Here is a 24,497-nt window from a genome sequence, read left to right as displayed (position 1 = left end):
CTTGCTCTCCTTCAGAGCTTGTTTCCCAGAGGCCTCCAAGTCACAGCTTACGCCTGTGGAGTGCTTACTTAGTAAAGCTTACATAGTAAATGGGCTGTGCTGTTCTAAGCACCTGACACATTTAACTCATGGACTCCTTGCACCAACACTGTGAGATGGACACTGTTGGTACCCCAAGTCTGTGGAAGAGTTAAAGAACTTGTCCAGGTCACATCACTGGTTAGTGCTGAAGCTGGATTCATGCTTAGCCACCATGACCCCTGCCCTTGCAGGAGCAGGCTGCCTGCCCCTCTGTTGGACCCCCTTGTCAACCAGGCCAGACTGTGCTTCCACCTCCTCCGGCCCAAGGCGTGGAGTCTTTATTTTGTGTGGGACCCCAGAGATCAACCCGTGCCCTCTGAGGTTTAAGCTACCACACGTCAGCTTTGTTAGCTTTCTAGGGTGGGAAATCTCCCCAATTGTTGAACTAGCATCTTAAATCGTCTGTTCTCCAAAGCAGCCCCTTCTTTCCATGATTTAGTAAAAACTTGGAAACCTCAAGTGGTTTTTACAAGCTTGTTTATGTTTCTCGTTCTAAGACAAGCCAAGCCAATTGCCACTGAGTCGATTCCGACCCATAGCGACCCTGTAGGACAGAGTGAAACTGCCCCATAGGGTTTCCAAGGAGTGCCTGGTGGATTGGAACTGCCGACCTTTTAGTTAGCAGCCGTAGCACTTAAACACTACACCACCAGGGCTCCCCTCGTTCTAAATCTACTGCTTATTATGAACAGCTGTGCTGAAGAAAATGTAAAGGACTCGTGACCCTTGGAAGCTGATGAAGGAGATTCAGAAATTTCTAGCTACTGGCAGCAAGGAGGACAAACTTTAGCTTGAATAGCCTTTTGTGATGGTTTCCGACCTTGTTTTAGTCCATCCTAGCAACACTGCAGGATTTCTACCTTGCCATCAATGTGGGGCGCGTGGACTGAATGTTTGCGTCTTCAGCCCTGAGGCACTTGACTTGCATTCTGTCTTCACCTGTCCCATGATCCAGTGTGTGAAACAGGGTCACTCATAAATGCTGAGTAACACTCCGATTAAGTTAAAGCAGGGCTGGGAATTTGCATTTCCACCCCAGATATACTGAATCAGAATCTACACTTTAACAAGATCCCCAGCATTCTTATGTATAATAAATTTTGAGAACCACTGCTCTATTAGAAGGATCCCTACTGGTGAAGTGATTAAAGCAGTCAGTTGTTGACCAAAAGGTCGGTGGTTCAAACCCACCAGCCGCTACTCGGGAGAAAGGTGTGGCAGTCTGCTTCCATAGTGATTTACAGTCTTGGAAATCCTAGGGGGTTGCTATGAGTCTGAATCAGCTTGACAGCAGTGGGGTTTTTTGTGGGCTGTACTAGGGGTTCTCAGAATGAGTCCCTAACCAGTAGCATTAGCACCTCCTGGGAACTTTTTAGGAATGCAAATTCTCAGCAGGGATTGGAACTAGAACGAATCAGTCTGAAGCCCTGAATTAAAGTCACTCTGACTAAAAACCTTTGTTCCTTTGCTACCTTACCTTTCCTTTCCATGAGGAGAACTGTACAATATGAGTGTTAGGCCCAGAGGTCAGATTTTTATTCAAGTGAAGGAATGTTGTTAGTTGCCGTGGAGTCGGCGCTGACTCATGGTGACCTTATGTATAACAGAATGGTCCTACGCCATTTTCACAACCATTGGTATGCCCTAGTCCATAAGGTATAAGGAATACTGAAGGTATAAGAATGTTCTTTTCCTGATGGAAGTAACATACTCCTTTTACTGGTGGAAAAAAAAGCAAGTTTAAAAGACCAGAAAGTAAGTCTGTATTTATAGGATTGCTAACTTTGTTCACCGTCACAGAGTCCATCCCCATGTTGCTCTGTGATGCGACAGGGTGGGAGACAGAAACAGACTACATGTCCTGTGTCAGGTCCCAGGCGGGGCTGAGCCATGTCAGTGCTCCGCTTGCAGTGGGGGACCACCCACGGGCTCTCAGAGCCCCTCTGCTGCACCCAGGCCCACCTGCCAGGCCCTCAGTCTCCTTTTGTAGTAATGCCCTAGGGCTGCTGGAACAATGGATCCTTATAAGGTGGCTTATAAGAGCAGAAATGTATTGTCTCAGCTCTGGAGGCTAGGAGTCGAATTCAGGGTGTTGGCTGGGCCATTATTCTTTCTGAAGCTTCTAGGGGAAGATCCTTTCTTGTCTCTCCCAGTTTCTGGTGTCCCTAGATGTTCCTTGGCTTGTCGATGCATCTGCATATGGCAGTCTTCTCTCACTGTTTCTGTCTCTTCTTTTTTACAAGGACCCACCCTACTCCAGTATGATGTTTTGATTCCAGGTTTCAGGAGTCTCTCAGGGCAGACCTCTATTGGTTTTTGATAGACTTAAAAGAACTGGGGACATTTAGTTATTGAACACTCGAGCAGAACCTAACACTGTGCTGGACTCTGGTGGAGATAGTGAAGAGGGAAAGATCGAGTCCCCCGTCCTTGATGAGCTCACACTTCAGTCTGTGACAGGTCCCAGGAGACCCATTCATGAAAGCTGCATATAATAGAGGACTAACTGCAAATTGATGAGCAACAGTGTAGAGATGATTTCTTTGGTTGGGTGAGCATAAGAATGGAATTATGAGAAGTAGAGAGAACCGATCGAAAGAAAGATTTGGCGATCTACTTCTGAAAGATCACAACCCTGTGGAACACAGTTCTACTCTGACACACATGGGGTCGCCATGAATCAGAATTGACTCAATGGCAGCTGGTAGGGAGAACTGGAGGTGACCCGAAAACACGAGCCCATATGGAATGGTTGGGACAGGGTGTCTTGGGGAAAAGTGTGAAGAGGCCAGTCCATGTGTAAGGGGTGCTGGGGAGAGAAATGCAGGAGCCATCGGCATGGGGCCGACTGGCTGAGATAGAAACCCAGGTTAGAATACTTGGGGAGCACACAGCTAGACTGGGTTCCTGAGTGAGATGGAGTCTTGAGTGCCACGTGGAAGAGTTTAGATTGGATCTGCAGCCATGGAGGCAGCTGTCGCTAGCAGCAGGAAGCAGCATCAGATAATATAACATTGATATAAAATTGGTTCTGTTTTATGGATAGCTTGAATATGACTCCTAAAGAATCAAAATCAGAGGCAAGCTTGAAAAAAAGAAAAAAAAGACCAGAGAAATGTACTGGATAGTAGGAGAGGAACAGGTTGGCAGTCTTTGTAAACAGTCCTTGAAAGATGGACTAGAAAGGCCGAATCACTGTGTGTTGTCTAAGAGACTGGGAATGGTCTGCAAGGGCTAGGCCCCACCATTGTCCTTGAATAAAATGTCCAAAGGCAGGGGACACCAGGGCAGCAGGCTCACCTGGCGCCAGCCGGGTAAGTCAGAAGGCTGGCCTCCACACACCACCATTTTGATAAGAGGACCTACTGTTTAAAGCACCCGAGGTGCAGTAAAGGCTTGAACCCATTACACTTTGCAGGCTCCAGGAAACATTGGCAAAAGGTTAATTAGTGCCATGTTTATCCTCGTGTAGTGCTTTTACATCTCCTAGAGCTTTATCACCACCACTATTCGTTACTTATTGATCTTTTTTATTTTTCTTATGCTCTGTGGCTCGGTTCCAAGAAAGAGTGCGTCTGTAATGGGGTCAGATGGCAAGCAGTGTTTAGGGGACGCTAAAGGGCCCGAGTGAAACCTTCTGCCACGGCAGAGGCACTTTCCTCTGAGATTCCAAATCTAGGGTATTTTGGAAATGTTGGAATTAAAACTCAAGATTTGCTGAGGTTCTTTTCTTCAACCACTGCAGTAATGATACTATAGGTAGCTTTTGGAACTGTGATGTTCTCTGGTCTCTCAAGCTTTTTGTGGAAGGAATGTAAGGGACAGAGTCTTCGTTAACTCTGTTTGCTTACTCAGGTGGCTGACAGCCCAAGAGGTGGTCATACTGCCATGCTTACAGCTGGTAGGATTGTCTGGTCATTCTGTGAGGCAGCTAGTGCCGCCCTGCTTGGCCAGAAACGCACTGTGTTCGCTGCCTCCCCCAGCCGTCACCTTCCTGAGTGTCAGCTACCTTGCCTCTGGCAGCTTGTCTTGGCACCTGCTGGCCTTGGACTAAGGGTGCTTGGGTGCTGTGAGACCTCCTCAGCCGGGACCAGAGAGCACCCCTTCCTCCCTCCACGGCAGCCTTCCGTCAACACTCCCTCTGCTCTTCTCCTTTACTGATGTTCGGGCATCATTTGGACTTGGGAGCCTCTTTCCACCTCCTCCCCTCCCCTTTCCTCTAGCATTTTCTTTGTCTTCTCCAATGATTTCTATGCTAACAAGTCTTCATCAGTGGATCACGGAGGCTGTTACTCCTTGATGTGTCTTTCTGTGCTATCATTTTAGCCCAAGCTTGTATGTATTGCTTCTGAAAAACGACAGGGATAATATGAACCTGAATAAAAAACCAAAAAACCCGTTGCCCTTGAGTCGATTCCAACTCATAGAGACCCTACAGGACAGGGTAGAACTGCTCCATGGGGCTTCCAAGGAGTGCCTGGTGGATTCGAACTGCGGACCTTTCGGTTAACAGCTGTAGCTCTTAACCACTACGCTACCAGGATTTCTGTGAACCTGAATAATACACTTCAATATATGTGCCTTAAATTTTTATTAAAATAATACTATGTACAAGTTTAAAAAGCCAGCAGTTCCAAAAGAGCTATAATGAAAAATTCAGTAATCTTCCTCCCCACTCTCTTACCCACTCACAACTCTTCTAGCTGTTCTCTTGGTATTTACCTCTATGCTTCTAAAAAACATCCTCATATTGCTCTCTCAGAAACTTCCAGATTTCCCCTATGTTGGAAGAGTACTTAACGTTCTCAAACAGCCCCAATGGCCCCTGCGTTTTTCTTCTCCTGTCCCCCTCACCCAACTTTAGTTTTGGAAATGTTTTCTGGTCTTGAGCTGTTTGTGAAACTCATCCCAGTAAGCATTAAGACAGGTTTCCTGTTCTTACTTGGATAATTTTACTCTGTTATTTTATTTAGTTATTATTATTATTATTATTGTACTTTAGATGAAGGTTTACAGAGCAAACAAGTTTCTCATTAAACAATTAAGACATATTGTTTTGTGACATTGGTTAACAACCCCACAACATGTCAACACTCTTCCCTTCTCGACCTTGGGTTCCCCATTACTAGCTTTCCTGTCTCCTGCCTTCTCGTCCTTGCCCCTGGGCTGGTGTGCCCATTTAGTCTCGTTTTGTTTTGTGGGCCTGTCTAATCTTTGGCTGAAGGGTGAACCTCAGGAGTGACTTCAGTACTGAGGTAAAAGGGTGTCTGGGGGCCATACTCTCAGGGTTTCTCCAGTAAGTCTGGTCTTTTTTTGTGAGTTAGAATTTTGTTCTACATTTTTCTCCAGCTCTGTCCGGGACTTCTATTGTGATCCCTGTCAGGGCAGTCGGTGGTGGTGGCCGGGCACCATCTAGTTGTGCTAGACTCAGTCTGGTGAAGGCTATGGTAGTTGTGGTCCATTAATCCTTTAGACGAATCTTTCACTTGTGTCTTTAGTTTTCTTCATTCTCTCTTGCTTCGGAAGGGGTGAAACCAGTGGAATACCTTAGATGGCCACTCACAGGCTTTTAAGACCTCAGACGCTACTACTAGCCATAGTAGAATGTAGAACATTTTCTTTATAAACTATGTTATGCCAGTTGAGCTAGATGCTCCTCAAGACCATGGTTCTCACGGCCCTCTGCCCAGTAATTCGGTCCCTCAGGGAGTTTGGAAGTGTTTATGGAGCTTCCATGACCTTTCCTTGTACAAATTGTGCTGGCTTCCCCAGTATTGTGTACTGTCTTACCCTTCACCAAAGTTACCACTTATCTATTGTCTATTTAGTGTTTCCTCCCCCACCCCCCCCCCCCTCTTAACCAACAAAGATTGTTTCTTTTTGTGTGTAAACCTTTTCATGAGTTTTTACAGTATTGGTCTCATACAATATTTGTCCTTTTGTGATTGACTTATTTCACTCTGGATAATGTCCTCCAGTTTCATCCATGTTATGAGATGCTTCACAGATTCATCATTGTTCTTTCTCGTTGCATAGTACTCCATTGTGTGTATGTACCATAGTTTGTTTATCCATTCATCTGTTGATGGGCACGTAGGTTGTTTCCATCTTTTTGCTATTGTGAACAATGCTGCCATGAACATAGGTGTGCATATGTCTGTTCGTGTGATGGCTCTTATTTCTCTAGGATATATTCTTAGGAATTTTACTCTATTCTGAACGGTTCATACAGGAACATTTCTTGAATACCACACTTGCCAATAACTGAACAGACTACATCAAAAGACTCTTCCTGGTGAACTAACTGGGTGGATGGACCCAATGCAGTCAGGAAGGCTGGGTGAACTAACTGGGTGAATAGACCCAACACAGTCTGGAAGGGTGGGCCAAAGATAGCAGTACAATTCTAACAAGGAAATTGTGGTCTTCACACAGCTTTGAAGCTGTGGTCTTTCTAGACGGTTCAGGCTGTCTTAAACTTCAGTGGAAGTTGAGGCTGTCAGTAAACTTAGGACTAAGTCTTATGAGTCTGTAGTCTTATCTGCCCTTCCTTAGAAAATACATAGAGGGGCCGGGCGTTTATAAACAGCTTAGGTTTGTAAACTAGAAGATAATGTCCTCTCTTATGTCACTCTAGTAATACTTAATCTAGCCGTAAGTAGCCAACCAAGGATAATGGGAAAGAAGTGCCAAGGCCGAGAGCACTTCAGAATTGAGCACGCCATCCGACAGGGGACATAATCAAGTTTTTTCTCCTCCCCTTCCCCCAGTGACTCTTGGATCATACTTGAGACACAGGGTTCAGATGACTCTAGAAGTTCTTCTAGGGCACTGATAAGATTAGACATTTTCTTGGAAAATTTTTACCTCAGGAGATTCCAGTTGTCAAGGATTGTTATAGCTCAATACGTGGCAGTTAGGGTGGGGTAGGGAAGGAAAGAAAGTTTTATGAGAGGGAGGCTTGAGTAATTTCATTAGCACATGTTAACTCACTGAACTGTAGTCTCTTCTAACAACTTAAAAACCAAACTATGAGATCATAGTGCATAGGACTGAGAAAACAGACCAATGACTAGCGAGAACAGGCCTTTCATAAAAATCATATGCCGCTGAAATTCTGTGAAGTAATCATAAAAAAGAGAAATCTGAAATTATTTCCTCAGAGTTCGTTTGCTTGTTCGTTCATTCATGCATGCATTCATTCAGCACTTAGGTTGTGCCAGTTTCATAAATGCTAAGGCTGAGGATGCATTGGAAAAGCAAACTCTGCCCCAGCTCTCAAATGTGTTCATTCTAGCACACAAACGTTGTACAGACACAGAGAAGTTCGGGGATGGGAAGAACCTGATTCTGTGAGGGCAGAGATAGATGCCCTGACTGGGCCCCAGCTCCAGGGTAGGATATTTGAGCTGAGAGCTCAAAGCTAAGGGTTGGGAAGTGGGAGGAGATATTCCAGGCAGAGGGAACAGCATGTGAAAAGTCCCCATGGCAGAACAAAAGGTCACCTGAGGAACTGAAAGAAGGCCGTGGTGACCAGCTCAGGGCATGAGGGGAGAGCAATGGGAGATGAGGCTGGAGGGTTAGGCTGGGCTGGCCCCATGCAGGGCCATGGTATTATCTGCAGTTTGACAGACACTCTGCTTGCAGTGTGCAAGGTGGGCTGGGGTGATGTGAACGGCGAGAGGCCAGTCGGTTGCCAGTGGTTTGGGTGGTGGTTGGAGCTGGGGAGAAGGATGCAGGAGCTGTGGAGGGGTAAACTGGTAGGATTCGACCGATTGATTATGAGGGATGAGAGACAAGGGCGGATCAAGGATGACGCTTAGGTGTCTGGCCTGCAGAACGGGCTAGAATGGATGCTATTACCCTTTAAAAAGTGAATCCTTCTGATGGTTTTCTACAAGTGAGTACTTCTGGTATACTGTTCCACAAGGACTGACAGATTGGCTTATGGAACTTTCTAGGTACTGCAGTGGGCAGTGAGAAGAGGGTTGTTCACGGGAAAAACATGAATACAGAAGTAGGAGGCCCCAGAAGTTCAGAATTTGAAGTGTGAACGTCGCCTGGACCTGACAAGTTGACTATTGTCAGGAGGAAGCTCATAAAGATGCTCCGGATGAATTTTTTTACCAGTGATTTGAATGAAAAATGAGCAGCAGAGACGGAAAGGGAGCATGATGTGCAGAGTGTATGAAGTATGGGCGAACTTGAACAGGAAAATTGGAAAGATCGATCAGATTTTATTGTTTAGGGCACATCCTTACACACTGATCATTCCTGTCAAAGTTAAGCTTGCAATTTGGGAAAGGAATTTTTTACAAACTGGCAAAACTGGACTTATTTTGTTTTCTCAGGTGATTGATATGCCTGAACACAACACTGGCAATTTGGGAGGAACAATGAGGCTGGGAATAAGAAGAACAGTTTTCAAAACGGAAAATTCCATATTAAGTAAGTTCCTGGGTTTTGATCACAGCCTTCTGGATGGAGTGTCTCCCTGCCCCTTCCCTCCACCTCTCCCCGTTCCCTTCATGCATGCTCACCTGTCTCTGTCGCCTTCCAGGTTCCCGTCCCTGGACAGGCTGGACCTCAGGCTTAGTGAGAACGCAAAGTGACCACTGTTCCCCTGTTGTCTTCCAACACCCTGCTTAGCGGGTGGTTTGGTGAGTTCCCAGATACTCTCGGGGCTTCATGGCACGGGACAGCTGGGATCCAAACTCACTTCTTTGAATCCACTCTTCTCTCCACTACATTGAAACTAGCCCCCCATTGACTTGTTTCGCGTCTGTTTGCTTGGTTTTTGCAACTAATTTATGAACTCCTCGAGGTGGAGGGCAGTTCTGTGTCTCAGAAGTAGAATTCTCTGCTCCTCCAGTAGGCCCAGCGTGGGGAGAGGTAAATATAATGTCGATTTGATATTTGCTGATGTTCCTATTCCCAATAACCAGTAAAGGTTAATTCTTAATTTCCATGCAACTTTTTTCATAGGTTAACATATTACATGAGAATGAGTTAATGCAAACCATCCCCACTGAAGGCCTTAATTCAGTTTGATAAATATATCTTGTGAGTCCCTTGGTGGCACAAATATTTAATGACTACTAGCCAAAAGATTGGCAGTTGGAACCCACTCACAGGCACCTCGGAAGAAAGGCCTGGTGATCTGCTTCTGAAAGATCACAGCCTTGAAAACCCTATGGAGCAGTTCTACTCTGAAACACATGGGGTTGCCGTGAGTCGGAATCGACAACTAACAGCTCCATCCACATGTACTATGTAACATATGCACTAAGCTCGATGCTGCAGATATAGCAGTGAGTGGAACGGATACCAGCCCTGCGCTCCCGGGGCCTTAAAACAAGGGAAAAAAGTGCAGTGAAAGGGAAGAACAAGGTGCTAAAAGAGCCTGCTGCAGAGGGAACCCAGCTATCTTGGGCATCGTTAGCATCATTCCTGTGATGTTAGAAGAAGACCCGAAATACGACTTTTCCCTTCAAGGATGATAAGCAGCTTTTAAGGAGTAGAGTGCTTCCTAGCAAGAATAGAAACTTCAAAAGGAAAAGTTTCAAAGTGAAAACATTTCCTTAGTTTCTCGGCATAAGAAGCCATTGTTGTCTAAGCGACTAACATTTTTCCTTAAGAATATAAGAGTTTTTTCTCTTAATGTATGTTAGCGATTCTCTGGCTTTCAAATTCTTTGAAACCTTGTTCTAATAATTGCCTAAGTGATAAAACAGTCGTTAGTGAGAAGATTGTTTTAAAATCGTATCTGCTGTAAAAGATTCAGCAATAAATTGCTAAAGCTTTTTTTTTTTTTTAAGGGCATTGTGTTCAGTATCTTTAAAAACTTCTTCTGTCTGGATGGAAATAAGACTGATTTTAGATTGTTTTTCTTTACAATAGAAATAAAGTAATACTGATGATTTTTTTCAGAAAAATTACTTTGTTGTTGAGGATGATTTTTTTTAGTGTACTTTAGGTGAAGGTTTATGGAACAAATAGTTTCTCATTAAATAGTTAGCACACATATTGTTTTATGACAATGGTTAACAACCCCACAACATGTCAACACTGTCCCTTCTCAACCTTGGGTTCCTTATTACCAGCTTTCCTGTCCCCTCCTGCCTTCTAGTCCTTGTCCCTAGACTGTTGTGCCCCATTGGATTAGTTTTTTTGATTGTGGTAAATATATATGTAACAAATCCTTTGCCTTTTTGACATTCTTAATGTGTACAGTTCAGTGACATTAGTTATGTTTATCATGTTGTTCAACCATCACCATTATTCACTTCCAAATTTTCCATCACCCTTAACAGAAGCTCAGTGTCACCTAAGCAGTGAGTCCCCCTTTCCCCCTCCCACCCGCCTGCCCCTGGTAAGCACTAATAAACTTTGGTCTCTTTAGATTTGCTTATTCGAAATATTTCAGAGAAGTGGAATCATACAATACTTGTCCCTTTGTGACCGACTTCTTTCACCCAGCATGTTTTCAAGGTTCACCCACGTCGTAGCGTGTATCCAGACTTCATTTCTCTTTATGGCTGAGTAATAGTTCACTGCATGGATAGATCACATTTTATTTATCTGTAAAATAATACTGATGATTTTTATGAATCTTAAACACTACACAAAAGCTTATTGCTTAGCTAACATCTTTGGCCTGCCTTAAATTTAAATTGTGCTTGATAGTTTGCAAGAGGCATGTGGGTGTATGAACCTGTGATCTTCAGGAGATGGAAGGTTCTACCCTCAGACCTGCTTGAGGTCTCCCACAGGTCTCCAGAAAAGGATGTGACCACTGTGCCAGCTCAATTGAGTATCATGAAAATATAAAAACAAATAGCACCGTAGAATGTTTTGTGGGGTTTTTTTTCCTAATCAGCACATTTCTTTTGTAGGATTTTTTTTTCTTAGGTGGCTGGTGGATTCATACTGCAGACCTCTTGGTTACCAGCTGAGTTCTTAACCTCTGTGCCACCAGGGCTCCCCATAAACACTACAGCCTAGGAAATCTACTCTGTCACATGGGGTCGCTGTGAGTTGAAATTGACTTGCTGGCACCTAACAACAACAACAACAAAGTAGCTAAAGCTAGTAGCGTTGTTATTTTTCTTCTTGCTCTATTAGCAAGAACAAAAAGGACCCTTTATTATTATACTTTAATTTGTATTTCTTTTCCTTGCTACAAACTTGAAACTTTTTCCCCCCAAACGTTGTTTAAGTTATGTATATACTGCCCTTAGAAACCCATTGCCGTCAAGTCGATTCGGACTCATATTTACTTGTGTGTATACTACCCTTGGATCCCTGGTAGGCAGTGGTTAAGAGCTACAGCTGCTAACCAAAAGGTCAGCAGTTTGAATCCACTAGCCGCTCCTTGGAAACCCTATGGGGCAGTTCTGTTCTGTCCTGTGGGGTTGCTATGAGTTGGAATCAACTCTATGGCAACGGGTTTGGTTTTTTTTTGTTTGTTTATACTGTCCTTATCTCAAGTCTTCATCAGCACTTAGACATGGGAAGGGAGAGACCTACCTATCCAAAGTCCATTACCTAAATGGGCTAACCTTTTTCTGTAAAGGTCCAGATAGTAAGTATTTTTAGCTTTTAGGCCATGTGGTCTCTGTCACAAATACTCAACTCTGCCATTGTAATGCAAAAGCAGCTGTACACAATAAATGAATGAGTGTCACTGTGTTCCAGCAAAACTTTATTTGCGGACACTGAAATTTGAATTTCATGTAATTTTCCTGAATCATGAGATTCCCCCCCCCCCCAATCATTTAAAAATATAAAAAGCATTCGTAGCTCAAGGGCCAAACAAAAACAGTTAGTGGGCAGGATTTGGCACAAGGGTTAGGCCATAGTTTGCCAACCCCTGGTCTGGGAAGAATCGACTCGACGGCAATGTTCTTTGGTCTAAAGGAAAGAACTGCGTTGAGTGAAGTGTGTGACTGAGGCCGAGAGGTTAGTACCACCTGTGGGCGGAGCAGATGGCCGTCCTGGGGAGTTGAAAGACAACATCTCTCCCTCCCACCTGCCTGCCTAAATAGCCTATCTGGTGATGGAGAATAAGACCTGGAAGGGCTTTCAGAAGCCATTTGACCCAACCTGTTTATTTCTCAGCTGAGGAAACACAGGACCTGGAGGTGAAGGGACCTGCCCAGGGGCACACAGTCGGTCAAGTCAGAATCAGGACAGAATACTGTTCTAGAAGTTTCCATCGTTCTAACGAAACATGCTACCCTGGCTCCAAAGCCCCATCACTAGAATCACCCTCCAGAGTGTAACTATTAAAAAACACATTGCATAATCATTAAAACTCATCCATCGATCTACCCTTCATATCTGTGCACTTTAGTGCATGTAAACTATACCTTAGGAAAAAACACGTCATTTAGGAAGTTAAATGGTAGGATTTGTCTCCTTTTGGTGACGCCATTAATTGATTGAGCAAATGATTAGATGACTTTGAAAGGCTGAGAGAAATGGCACAGAGCAGTTTAAGTTTTAAATGGGGTGCTTTGAGGAGGCAGTACTCTACAATGAGGTGTGTCTAGAGATGGAAGGGTCAGATTCAGGTGAGAGAAGAGCAGGAGGAATACCAAGGAACTTTGCTATTAGAGGGTGTTGAGACTCCAAAAATAAACTTTATTGATTTGCTTGTGCCACTCAGCTGAGTGTGAGGGATAGTAACATAATCAAGCACAAAGCAATTCAGACAACGTTCAGAACTCATTCAGGGATAGTGTCTCCAAAAATATTACAGACCACAGGCTTAAGTTTTTTGTCAAGCCCCAGATGTGTTGCCAAGACAACCAGAAAGCGAAGCAAGTCTTTGTCCCTGTCGTGTGTGAAGTGTTCAACCCAACCTATCACCAGAAAGAACGTGTTTTTCTGACCCATTCAGTTAAGCTGTTTGAATACCACACAATCTGGCATATGTACCCTAGCAGGAATGTTAGCCTAAACCTAATTTAAAGCAGCCCCGCATTCTATATACAATTTGTGGAACTCGTCTGCCCTCCAAATCCACACCCAAATGGTTAAAAAAAGTCAGTTACTGTCGAGTCGACTTCAAGTCATGGCAACCCCATGTGTGTCAGAGTAGAACTGTGCTCCATAAGGTTTTCAATGGCTGATTTTTTAGAAGCAGATCACCAGGACTTTCTTCTAAAGTGCTTATGGGTGGACTTGAACCTCCAGCATTTTGGTGAATAGCCAGCTGAGTGCTTAACCTTTGGCATCACCCAATGACTCTCCCAAATGGTTAGGAAGCCCTTATTTTATAAATGAGAGGAATGCCATGGGGGTCAAAGTGTGCCAAGAAGGCTTTAGGAGGCATAGGAGGGAGATAGCCACCCTGTGATCGTGGTTAAAAAGGAAGTAGTTGCCATTTTGCCCTTTACGGATGCCTAGTCCGGGTAAGAATCCAACACAGTGTACTTGAAGGAATTAGAAACCCTGAGTAAGACCAAAAAAAAAACCAAACCCGTTGCCATCGAGTCAATTCCGACTCATAGTGACCCTATAGGACACAGTAGAACTGCCCCATAGGGTTTACAAGGCTGTCATCTTTACGGAAGCAGACTGCTGCATCTTTCTTCCACACTTTCTTCCACGGAGTGGCTGGTGGGTTCAAACCTCCGACCTTTCGGTTAGCAGCCGAGCACTTAACTACTGTGCCACCAGGGCTCGAAACCCTGAGTGGTGCAGTTTATACAGCTGGTGACCAAGTCTTGGTGGTTTCCCATCCTAGTTCTGAGAAGATGACCCTTATTCTCAGGGATGGCGACATGAGGCAGTAAGACCATGGAAGATGACTTGGGTGTAACTGGCAGAGGAGGCAGGTGCGCGGGAGGGAGTGTGACCCCGAGTGCAGCACAGCCACCTGGACCCAGGCGGGCAGGGAGTTAATGCTTAATTCCTTTGGGCACCTTCTCTGCATTTTCTCATAGTAAGAAGAACTTGACCAAAATGTTGTTTCTACTTTACTGTAAGAGGAAGAAGTTTTTGTTCTGAGAGAACAGACGCAGGAGGCCAGTTAAGAAGCTGTTGATGAGTCCCGTTGTTAAGGATCTGGCTAAAATTAGTGGCATTGCAAACGGAGAAAGGGTTACATCTAAAATTTGAGTGAATTGAGAGAAACGATGGTAGGGTGGAAAAACTTTTCAGGCGCTAGAAAAATGGCCTTTGCTTTCTTATCTCTTATCAAAGCTTTGATATAGAAAAAGAGCTTCTGATTCCTGGTGTAGTTAGATTGATATAGGAAGTTTAAAAAACAAAAACAAAAAACCACCACATGAAAATCCTGGGCTGGGTTAATGAAGTGATTTACAAAACAGTTTAAAAGAGGTCACCAGGGATTGAGGGACCCTGAAAGTCCATGCTATGCACCGTGCTTTGTTATTTTGCTGAGGCACAAATTCAAAAGTAGCTTGGTGAGGCTGCGGGACAGTGGTGTGTCACTGACAAGCTGGCGAGCCTCCTCACAGACCCCATATAGAAAGCCATTTTGCGGTGTGGCTTTCTTCTCGGCTGCTGCTTGCCATTTATTGAGGGAAATCTTTTGCTAAAGTGTAATTGTTAATGTGGGGGCTCATAGGTCTGGGGTCTTTTAATAATAACAACCAGTTAAAACCAGTTGCCCTCGAGTCGACTCTGACTCATGGCGATCCTGTGTGTGTCAGAGTAGAACTATGCTCCATAGGGTTTTAATGGCTGATTTTTTTTGGAAATAGATTGCCAGGCCTTTCTTCTGAGACTCCTCTGGGGAGACTTGAACTGCCAACCTTTCACTTAGCAGCCGAGCACAGTAACTGTTTGCACCACTCCCCAAACCCCAAACCCACTGCCGTTGAGTTGATTCCGACTCATGGCGACCCTATAGGACAGAGTAGAACTGCCCCAGAGGGTTTCCAAGGCTATAAATCTTTACGGAAGCAGACTGCCACATCTTTCTCCCGTGGAGCAGATGGTGGGTTCGAACTGCCGACCTTTCAGTTAGCAGCGGAGGGCTTTAACCACTGCACCACCAGGGCTCCTTGCACCACCCCGGGACTCCTAAAACAGATAGGGTTTATGTCCTTCTTCCTATACTGGGCAAGTCCCTAACCAAAAATGCAAATCAGAGTCACTGTGGGGCTTTGTAAAAACAGCCGTGCCCGGCGCTCTCCTGAGAGTAACAAAATGACAATCCCTGGCGCCAGGGCTCGAGAATGAGTATTTTTGTTTTGTTTTCAAGTTGTTATCAAATAGAATCCAACTAGTAACATTCTGAACTGATTCTCAGCATTTGGTTTTCAAAGAAATTTTATTTATTTATTTGTTTTGCAGATATGGCAATGAATTGATTTTTTAAATGGCATTTTTTTTGGGGGGGGGATGAAGATTTTGAATGGACAAAATGAAATTTCCTAAGTTATGAAAACGTGTTTCACCTCATACCACATACATACTATGTATAACGTATGCTTCATTCATTAAAAAAAAAAGAAAACAATTATTGAATGCCTTCTATTGTGCCAGGCACTGGTCTCGAGAATGGGAAGGACAGGTCCCTATCTTGTCTGCTATCTTGTGGGGTTTATGTGGTAGCTTCCATTCTTTCCACTTGGATTTTGTTGTCTAGCGGTAACAACAGCATTCACTTACATGGTTTACTTACTTACTACTCTGAGTGCTTCACATATACTGATTTATTTAATCCTCACAACAGCCCTATGATGTAGGTACTATCATCATCTCATTTTACAGACATGGAAACTGAGGCACAGAGAGGTAAAGTAATTTGCCCGAAGGTTAAGTAATTGGCCCATCTATTAAATGGTGTAGTGGAATTTAGTGCCAGGCAGCCTGGCTCCAGAGTCCATGTGGCTAAACCACTACACCACCCTCTCATCGTCGCCTCTGAGATATCTTAGCAAACACAGTTTGCCTTACGCCAGGCCGTGCAGTTTCAAAGTTCACACAACATCCTGCAAGTCCTGATTACTTGAAGATATAATTCCTTAATGTCTTAATTTAGATATTTTTGTCAGTTTCTTCCTCGTCTTTGTTAATATCGGCAGGATCTATTATTAGATTTGCTAAGTTATCTGTTGTAATGGAGGAAGCGGGGAACAAATTTTTGATTATAGGAGGAAAAGCCTGTGGATCAGTCACAAAGTGGAGAGCCAGACCCCTCTTCAAGTTAGGTCCTGATCTTTCAACTACTTTTCTTCTGTAACTTCCTGATGATATATATTTTTTCCCATTTTTTCCACCTGGGTATTATTATGCTGAAGGAGCCCTAGTGATGCAACAGTTAAGCACTCAGCTGCTAACCCAGAGGTTGGCGGTTCAAACCCACTCAGCCATTCCAAGGGAGAAAGACTTGGTGATCTGCTCCCGTAAAGATTACAGCCTAGGAAACCATATGGGGCAGTTCTCCTCTGTCACCTGGGGTCGCTATGAGTCAGAATTGACTCGACGGCACGTAGCAACAGCAAATTATTGTGCTATTATTTTCCATTTTCCTTTTAACTTTTATGAAGTGATAGTTGCTTTCCTACAAAGGCTCTGTCTTAAATGACCCCAATGTAGTGGCATGTTGACACTCTCTCAGAGGAGCTCCCTGCCCCCCTACTATTCTGTTTTCTTCCCAAGTCCATCCTTTAAATATTCCCTATCATTAATATCAGACGGAGCCCTGGTGGCACAGTGGTTAAGAGCTATGGTGAACTACATCTACTAACCAAAAGGTCGGCAGTTCGATTTCACCAGCCACTCCTTGGAAACCCTGTGAGGCAGTTCTACTGTGTCCTGTAGGGTTGCTATGAGTTGGATTTGACTCAATGGCAATGGGTTTTTTTTTTTTTTAAAACTAATATCAGACAGTGTTCTGCTGCTATTCGTAAGGTTTTCACTGGCCAGTTTTTTCAGAAGTACACTGCCTTCCTAGTCTGTCTTAGTCTGGAAGCTCCACTGAAACCTGTCCACCATGGGTGACCTTGCTGGTATTTGAAATACCGGTGGAATAGCTTCCAGCATCACAGCAACACACAAGCCACCACAGTACGACATCTCGACTGGAGGTGCTCACTTGTCTATGCCAAGAAATTTGGAAGAGATCCATATTTGTGTCCATTCCAAAGAAAGGTGATGCAACAGAATGTGGAAATTATCAAACAATATCATTAGTATCAAACGCAAGTAAAATTTTGCTGAAGATAATTAAAAAATGATTGTAGCAGTACATTGACAGGGAACTGCCAGAAATTCAAGCTGGATTCAGAAGAGGACATGGAACAAGGGATGTCATTGCTGATATCAGATGGATCTTGGCTGAAAGCAGAGAGTACCAAGATGTTTACCTGTGTTTTATTGACTATGCAAAGGCATTGGACTGTGTGGATCATAACAAATTATGGATAACATTGCAAAGAATGGGAATTCCATAACACTTCATTGTGCTCGTGAAGAACCTGTACACAAACCAAGAGGCAGTCGTTCAAACAGAACAAGGGGATACTGCCTGGTTTAAATTCAGGAAAGGTGTGCGTCAGGGTTGTATCCTTTCTCCATATTTATTCAATCTGTATGCTGAGCAAATAACCCGAGAAGCTGGACTATATGAAGAAGAACGGGGCATCAGGATTGGAGGAAGACTCATTAACAACCTGCGTTATGCAGATGACACGACCTTGCTTGCTGAACGTGAAGAGGACTTGAAGCATTTACTGATGAAGATCAAAGACCACAGCCTTCTGTATGGATTACCCCTCAACATAAAGAAAACAAAATCCTCACAACTGGACCTATAAGCAACAACATGATAAACGGAGAAAAGATTGAAGTTGTCAAGGATTTTATTTTACTGGATCCACAATCAACGCTCATGGAAGCAGTAATCCAGAAATCAAACGATGTATCGAATTGGGCAAATCTGCTGCAAAAGACCTCTTTAAAGTGTTGAAAAGCAAAGATATCACCTTGAAGACTAAGGTGCGCCTGACCCAAGCCATGGTATTTTCAATTGCATCATATGCATGCGAAAGCTAGACAGTGAGTAAGGAGGACTGAAGAAGAATTGATGCCTTTGAATTATGGTGTTGGCAAAGAACACTGAATATACCGTGGACTGCCAAAAGAACAAACAAATCTGTCTTGGAAGAAGTACAACCAGAATGCTCCTTAGAAGCAAGGATGGCCAGACTACATCTCACATACTTTGGACATGTTATCAGGAGGGACCAGTCCCTGGAGAAGGACATCATGCTTGGTAAAGTAGAGGGTGATCGAAAACGAGGAGGACCCTCAATGACATGGATTGACACAGTGGCTGCAGTGATGGGCTCAAGCATAGCAATGATTGTGAGGATGGCGCAGGACCGGGCAATGTTTTGTTCCATTGTACATAGGGTCGCTGTGAGTCAGAACCGACTCCATGGCACCTAACAACAACAACAACATTATTAATATCATCCCCAGGAGCTCAGTCTGCATGGACAAAATTGAGAATGGAAGCTGAGGCTGTGCTGACTGAGCATAGAGAGTTGCATGAAAATACAGCCAATTTGCGTTTTCTTTGTCCAAGCCAAAAACCCAAAGGAGACAAGGAATTTGGTCTTTCTTGGTTGAAACAGTCTGTCCTGCCGCTGCCTGTTGAACTGAGCATTGCTCCAGGTTTTGTTGGAGCTTGGGGATGAGGTTCAGCGTGAACTCCAGCCCTGTCGGCGTGTCTCCTTGGCCCTTGGCTGTGGGTCTGGGAGCTGTGTCTAGAGAACTGGCACTCCAGGAAGTCACTTGCCTTCAGACTCTTCCAGACTCCTGCATCTCCATGTGCTCCCACGGGGTGTTCGTGGCAGGGGCTGATAACGGATCCCCACACCTCTCCTCCTGAACCCACGGTCGCTGGGCAGCGCACTGATCGCCGTGCCCATCAACGAATAGTCGTGCCAGAGTTGCTGTCCTGGCCTGCCACGTCCTCAGGCACTTGGGCATTTTGAAGCAGTTCCACAGGCAACTTCCCAACACACAGTCCTGGTTGAGAACTTTGGGTACAGATGGACTGTCATTTAACCTAGCATTCCTCTAGGCCTGATGTTCCATGTGTTTCTGATCGTTCACCATTAAATAACTCAGCAGGGCACATAGTTGTGGGTAGATCTTTGTCCTAATTTTTTTTTTTTTTTTGGTAAATACTTAGAACTTGAATTTCAGGGTCAAAGGATAAATACATTTTTTTTTTCCCCATCAGATGTTATTTATTTATTTAAATTGTGGTAAATACATATGTAACAGAACGTTTGCCATTTCATAAGTACATTGTTAAGGTGAGGCCTAAACCACTGTGGTCACACGGAGGTGGCCCATGTAGTAGAGAAAGCATTGGGCCAGGTGTGAGGAGATCTGGGCCCAAGAACTGGCTGCGCTGTCCAGCAGGGTGGGGCTTTGGGCAAGTCACTTCATTTTTCTGGGTTCCATTTTCTTCTTTTGTAAGGTGAGCCCCGTTATGAATCTGCAGAGAAGTGATGGCGTGAATGTGACTCAGTCTGTCTCTGTGCAGCATGCAGGCGTAGAAAAAGAGGGCAGACCGGCTGGATCCGTGTATACGGTGTACTTGTATCCCAGCGGGCTTTCCTTTCCACAATGGGACTTACTTGAGAATTGCTTCAGGATTTCAAAGACGCTATCACCATCCTCCCCTAGAAGAGAAGAAAATCTAGATTACTGCCTGGAGTCTAGTTCATTTTTAGGCCTCTGATGGAAGGATGGAGATCAAAGAGGCCTCGCACCCACATATGCCCTGGATGTGGTTCTCAAGTTGGTTACTCCTAGATTAATTTCACTTTGTGTCTTTATAGGGAAGCTTTATGGTGATGTTTCTTTTATAGAAGAAAGACACAGACATCGGTATGAGGTAAGGCTTTCATGCTGAATTTCCACAGAATATGGATGCTGAACTGCGAGGAACCCCGTGATTACAAGGGGCCCGCTGGAAAAGGTGTCCCAGCACTGGTGGCATCTGTAGCGCTCGAGGAGGTGTGCCAAGTCCCCCACAGTTTCCACTTCCAGAGGAGGCAGGTGGGGGTGGGAAGACTGTTCTTGGCTTTACAAAGAATCTACACACAGGACATATTGAAGCTCTGTGTTACCCTAACTGCTATCTCCTAGATCAAGATATGGTCAGAATCCTTAGCCTCAACTCCCTGCCCTTTATTTTGCCAGGTGTGAGTAAAGGGAGACTTAAATGTTTTGAAAAGGAACTAAATGCCTCTTGGGTCAGGGACAAGTCCCTGGAGGAAATTACCTATGAATTAGAGCATCATTGAAATGGAAAACCCACCCAGTTGATGAAGGGACCTTTTCATAAGCTGATGTGCCTGTATTGCTCTGCTCCCCAAAGACACTTAATTTCCTGTTTTTCCAGGTGAACCCTAACCTGATCAACCAATTTGAGCATAGTGACTTACATTTTGTAGCTCAGGATGTTGATGGGGAGAGAATGGAAATGATTGAACTGGCAAGTAAGTGGGCTCTTTGTTTTTGAAAAGCTTTGCTACACGCTTACATCTTTTTGTTGACCATAGACATATGAAGATATAATTTGAGACCCATTTTGTTCATTCTCTTTTTTTTTCCCCTTCTTTCCTTTGAAATAAGTATGCAACTACAAAGTGCATGAAAAAATAGGCTGCTTATAATCCTAAGTCATTTGGGGGCCTGTTAGTTCTGAACCTACCTTCAAATGCTGTGTTGTTCTGAGTCTACCAGTTCTACAAATAGATGCTGCCTTGACTATCTTCTGTCCCCTTTGAGGGGTTTGTCTTATGTGTTAGCCACTAGGTTAGGCTCCCTGGGAAAGTCAGGCAGCTCACTGATCAGTAGCACTCTACTTGCTCCCCTCTGTTTGAGGAAGCATGGCAAAATGCCCATCTCATCAACAGTGACTGGTGTTGATGTCTTTGCACTTGAACCTGCCTCTTCATGCTACCTGGGCGTCTGCTTTTCCCTACTGCTCATGCCCGATGGTCAAGCATGGGCCAGTCATTTAATTTTTGAACACTAATTGCTGCACTCAGAGAAGTTCTTTACAAGCCCAAACCCAACACAAAGGGATTGGAATTCTATTGAGGAAGGTCACCAGAGTTGTTTGTAGTTGGGCTGGAATGAGAGTCTAGGCATAAACCATACATTTATACAGTATAATATAAATTTATACACTATGTTTATATTTATACAGTGTTCTCATTCAGATCTACAAGGCCATGGTAAGCCCAGGGCTACAGCTGATCTCAGCTCTTTCTCTTCATGTTCTAGACAAGAGGTTGGCAAACTACAGCCTGTGGGCCATATCCAGCCTGCTGACTGTTTTTGTATGACCCAGGAGTTATGAATGGTTTTTACATTTTTAAATGGTTGGAAAAAGAATCAAGAGAAGAATAGTATTTGTGACACCTGAAAATTATATGAAATTCAAATTTCAGTATCCATAAATAAAGTTTTATTGGCACACAGCCACACTCATTCGTGTACTTATTGTCTGTGGCTGCTTTCTCGCTACAACAGCAGAGATGAGTAGTTGCCACAGAGACTATCTGGCCGGAGAAGCCTAACCTATTTGCTGTGTGGCCCTTTATAGACATGTTTGCTGACCCCTGTTCTAGACCCACACATATGTACTTCATTTTAACTAACTTGAACTTGAACGTCTGGATGTTCTCCTGGCACCATCCAACTTAACTTATTTAAAGCTAAGTTCACATGCACTCCAAACTAATTTTTCCACCTGACTGTTTCCATTAAGGTATCATCAATCTCCTTCTCATGGGTTTCTCAACCTCGGCACTGTTGACATTTGGAGCTGGATAATTCTTTGTTGTAGGGGACTGTCCTGTGCATTGTGACATGTTTAACAGCATCCCTGGCTTCTACCCACTAGAAACCAGTAGCATCCTCTCCACACCCCCAAGTCGGAACAACCCAAAATATCTTCAAACTTTGCTAAATGTTGGGAGTGAGAGGAGCAAAATCGCCCCTGGTTGAGAACCACTACCCTAGACCATCGGGCTTGAAGTTGAACTAATTTAGCTCTCCTTCCCCTTCATATCCCCAGTTTGTAGTCATTTGTCAAGTCCTGTAGATTCCATGTTTGGAAGGAAAGATGAGATTTGGGATCGCATGCCCATCACTACCCCCAATCCCACCACTCAGTGACTCCCACTCCGACTAGTCCTCCTGCTCCTTCTTAGCACCAGGCTCTTCCCACTTCAGTCCCTCCTGAATAGGACAGTGCACGTGACACGACTTTGTTGGATGAACCATTTACATTTATTGAGTGCAGAGTGTGTACAGGATACTCTAAAAATGGTAGAATGGTGTTCTAGAGCCTACCTTTGCAGCCTATATACTTTAGGCCCAGATACACTGGACTACTTACTCTTCTTTTAATGTTCCTACTTCTTTTTCCATCTCAGCCCATGTCTCTCTTCTCTACTTCAAATTCCTTTTCTCCCTCCCTTTCCCTTTCTGCCTCTATTTGTTCAAATACTTAGTGAGTCCTGAGCAGGGAGGACAATTAAAGTCAGAGAAGGTTCTTTGAACACTGTAGCATTTGACCTGGACCCTGAGAGAAGGAAATCCATGGATATTTATTACACACTCATTGGATGCCTGACTCCTTCGTGGGGACTTTGCCTGCGTTACTGAACTTACAAAGCAGGTGATGCCACTCCCATTTTGCAGAGAAGGAGATGAGTGCAAAGAGGTTAAGGAACCTGCCCAGGGCCATCCAGCTAGTCATGGGCGGGGCTGGAGCAAACCAGGCCGTTGCCTCCTATCACCACCTCTGTGGGATTCTGTTTGCTCAGCTTGTTTTCACTGGACATTCTACCTAAGATTATCAGACCATGCCTGACTTGTTTTTTCTTCCATGCCCAACATTTTGAATTAGAATAGCGAGGATGTATTTCCTGCTATCTTTCTGCTGGAAATGCCCATCATTTAGAATTTTCATGGTGTGGATCCCTGTTTGATGTTAATTCTCTTCAATCTTTATTTCATGTGAAAGGGCAGAGAATTTCTTAAACAAGTTACCATTTGTTTACTTTGTCACAGTACTTATTCTTTTTTAATCCTCCTGGTTCTCATTGTCAGAAAATACTGAGAAGCCTCTTGTATCACAAGGATTTAGATTCCCACTGACACTTTCAAATTTCATGTGGGCTAGAAAGGAAATTAGAGGTGCCTTAAAACCGGGCAATTTTTTAAAGCTGACTGCAAGGGAATTCATTTTATTAAGGGAAAGTCCCCAGAAGACTTTTGATCTGAGCTCCCTCTTAGACGCATATTGACGAGTCTCCACCATTCCTAAACAGTTCTAAAGAGAACAACAAAGCTTGAGATGAGTATAATGTCGGAATTCAATTCAAAGCAATTAAGAACGTTGTTTTAAAGGTGCGTAGTCTGATTGATGGAACATCATCTAAGAACGACTTTTTAGTCTCATTCCTCATATTGGCATAGGGGATATATTTCGAGAAAGAGACTCAGAGCAAGGATCCATTCATTCAAATATTCTGTCCCTGGATCTGACATGATCTGTTGAGCAGCTTCTCTTTATATTGGTACATCAACACAATTACTGTCTGCTTCTTTCAAAGACATCCCTAGATGCTGTACTGTATGATTTATTGCATCTTAAACTTAAAGCTATACTGCTTAGTTTCTTTAAGTGTGGATGACTTATATTCTACTTTTTTCAAGGCGGCAACATTCCTGGCAGAAGGTGGCATTGCCCTCACCAAACTTTCATGCCTCAGTGTCCTAATTCAAGGAGGCTTCTTTCTAGATGTGATGTAGAGGATTTCTACACTGGATATTCCTGGAATTAGTGCTGGCTAATAGAACTTACTGTAATAATGGAGGTATCCTGCACTGTTCAGTATGGTAGCCATTAGCCACATGTGACTATTGGGTACTTGAAACGTACTCAATTTTTATTTTTTATTGTTGTAGTTTAAATAAAGTTTACATTTCAAGTTAGTCTCCCATACAAAAATTTATACATACATTGTTACCTACATTGTTATGTGACCCTAGTTGCTCTCCCATACTGTGACAGCACACTCTTCCTTTCCACCCCCGATTCCCGATGTCCATTCAACCAGCTCCTAACCCTCTCTGCCTTCCCATCTCACCTCCGGACAGAAACTGCCCATTTAGTCTCTTGTGTCTACTTGAGCTAAGAGGCAGACTCCTCACGAGTATCACTTTATGTCCCACAGTCCAGTCCAATCCCTGTCTGAAGAGTTGGCTTCGGGAATGGTTGTAGTTCTGGGCTGATGGAGAATCCAGGGGCCATGCTTTCCGGGGTTCCTCCAGTCTCAGTCAGACCATTAAGTCTGGTCTTCTTACTAGAATTTGAGTTCTGCACCCTA

General features: G+C 44.0%; 1 protein-coding gene across 2 annotated transcripts in view; it reads left to right on the top strand.

Moving 5' to 3' along the window:
• The window catches only part of CTPS2 (CTP synthase 2), a 124,175-nt gene that overhangs the window by 69,768 nt on the left and 29,910 nt on the right, over nucleotides 1-24,497 (top strand). For both annotated transcript variants that reach the window (XM_004382813.1, XM_023737248.1), the window contains exons 13-15: nucleotides 8,433-8,529; nucleotides 19,923-19,978; nucleotides 20,489-20,585. In XM_004382813.1, the coding sequence (XP_004382870.1) occupies nucleotides 8,433-8,529; nucleotides 19,923-19,978; nucleotides 20,489-20,585 (250 nt within the window). The remainder of the gene's footprint in view (nucleotides 1-8,432; nucleotides 8,530-19,922; nucleotides 19,979-20,488; nucleotides 20,586-24,497) is intronic.

The sequence above is a fragment of the Trichechus manatus genome, unplaced genomic scaffold, assembly GCF_000243295.1.
Source record: "Trichechus manatus latirostris isolate Lorelei unplaced genomic scaffold, TriManLat1.0 scaffold00100, whole genome shotgun sequence".
NCBI classification, from domain to species: Eukaryota; Metazoa; Chordata; class Mammalia; order Sirenia; family Trichechidae; genus Trichechus; species Trichechus manatus.
This window is presented reverse-complemented; position numbering and strand designations above follow the sequence as displayed.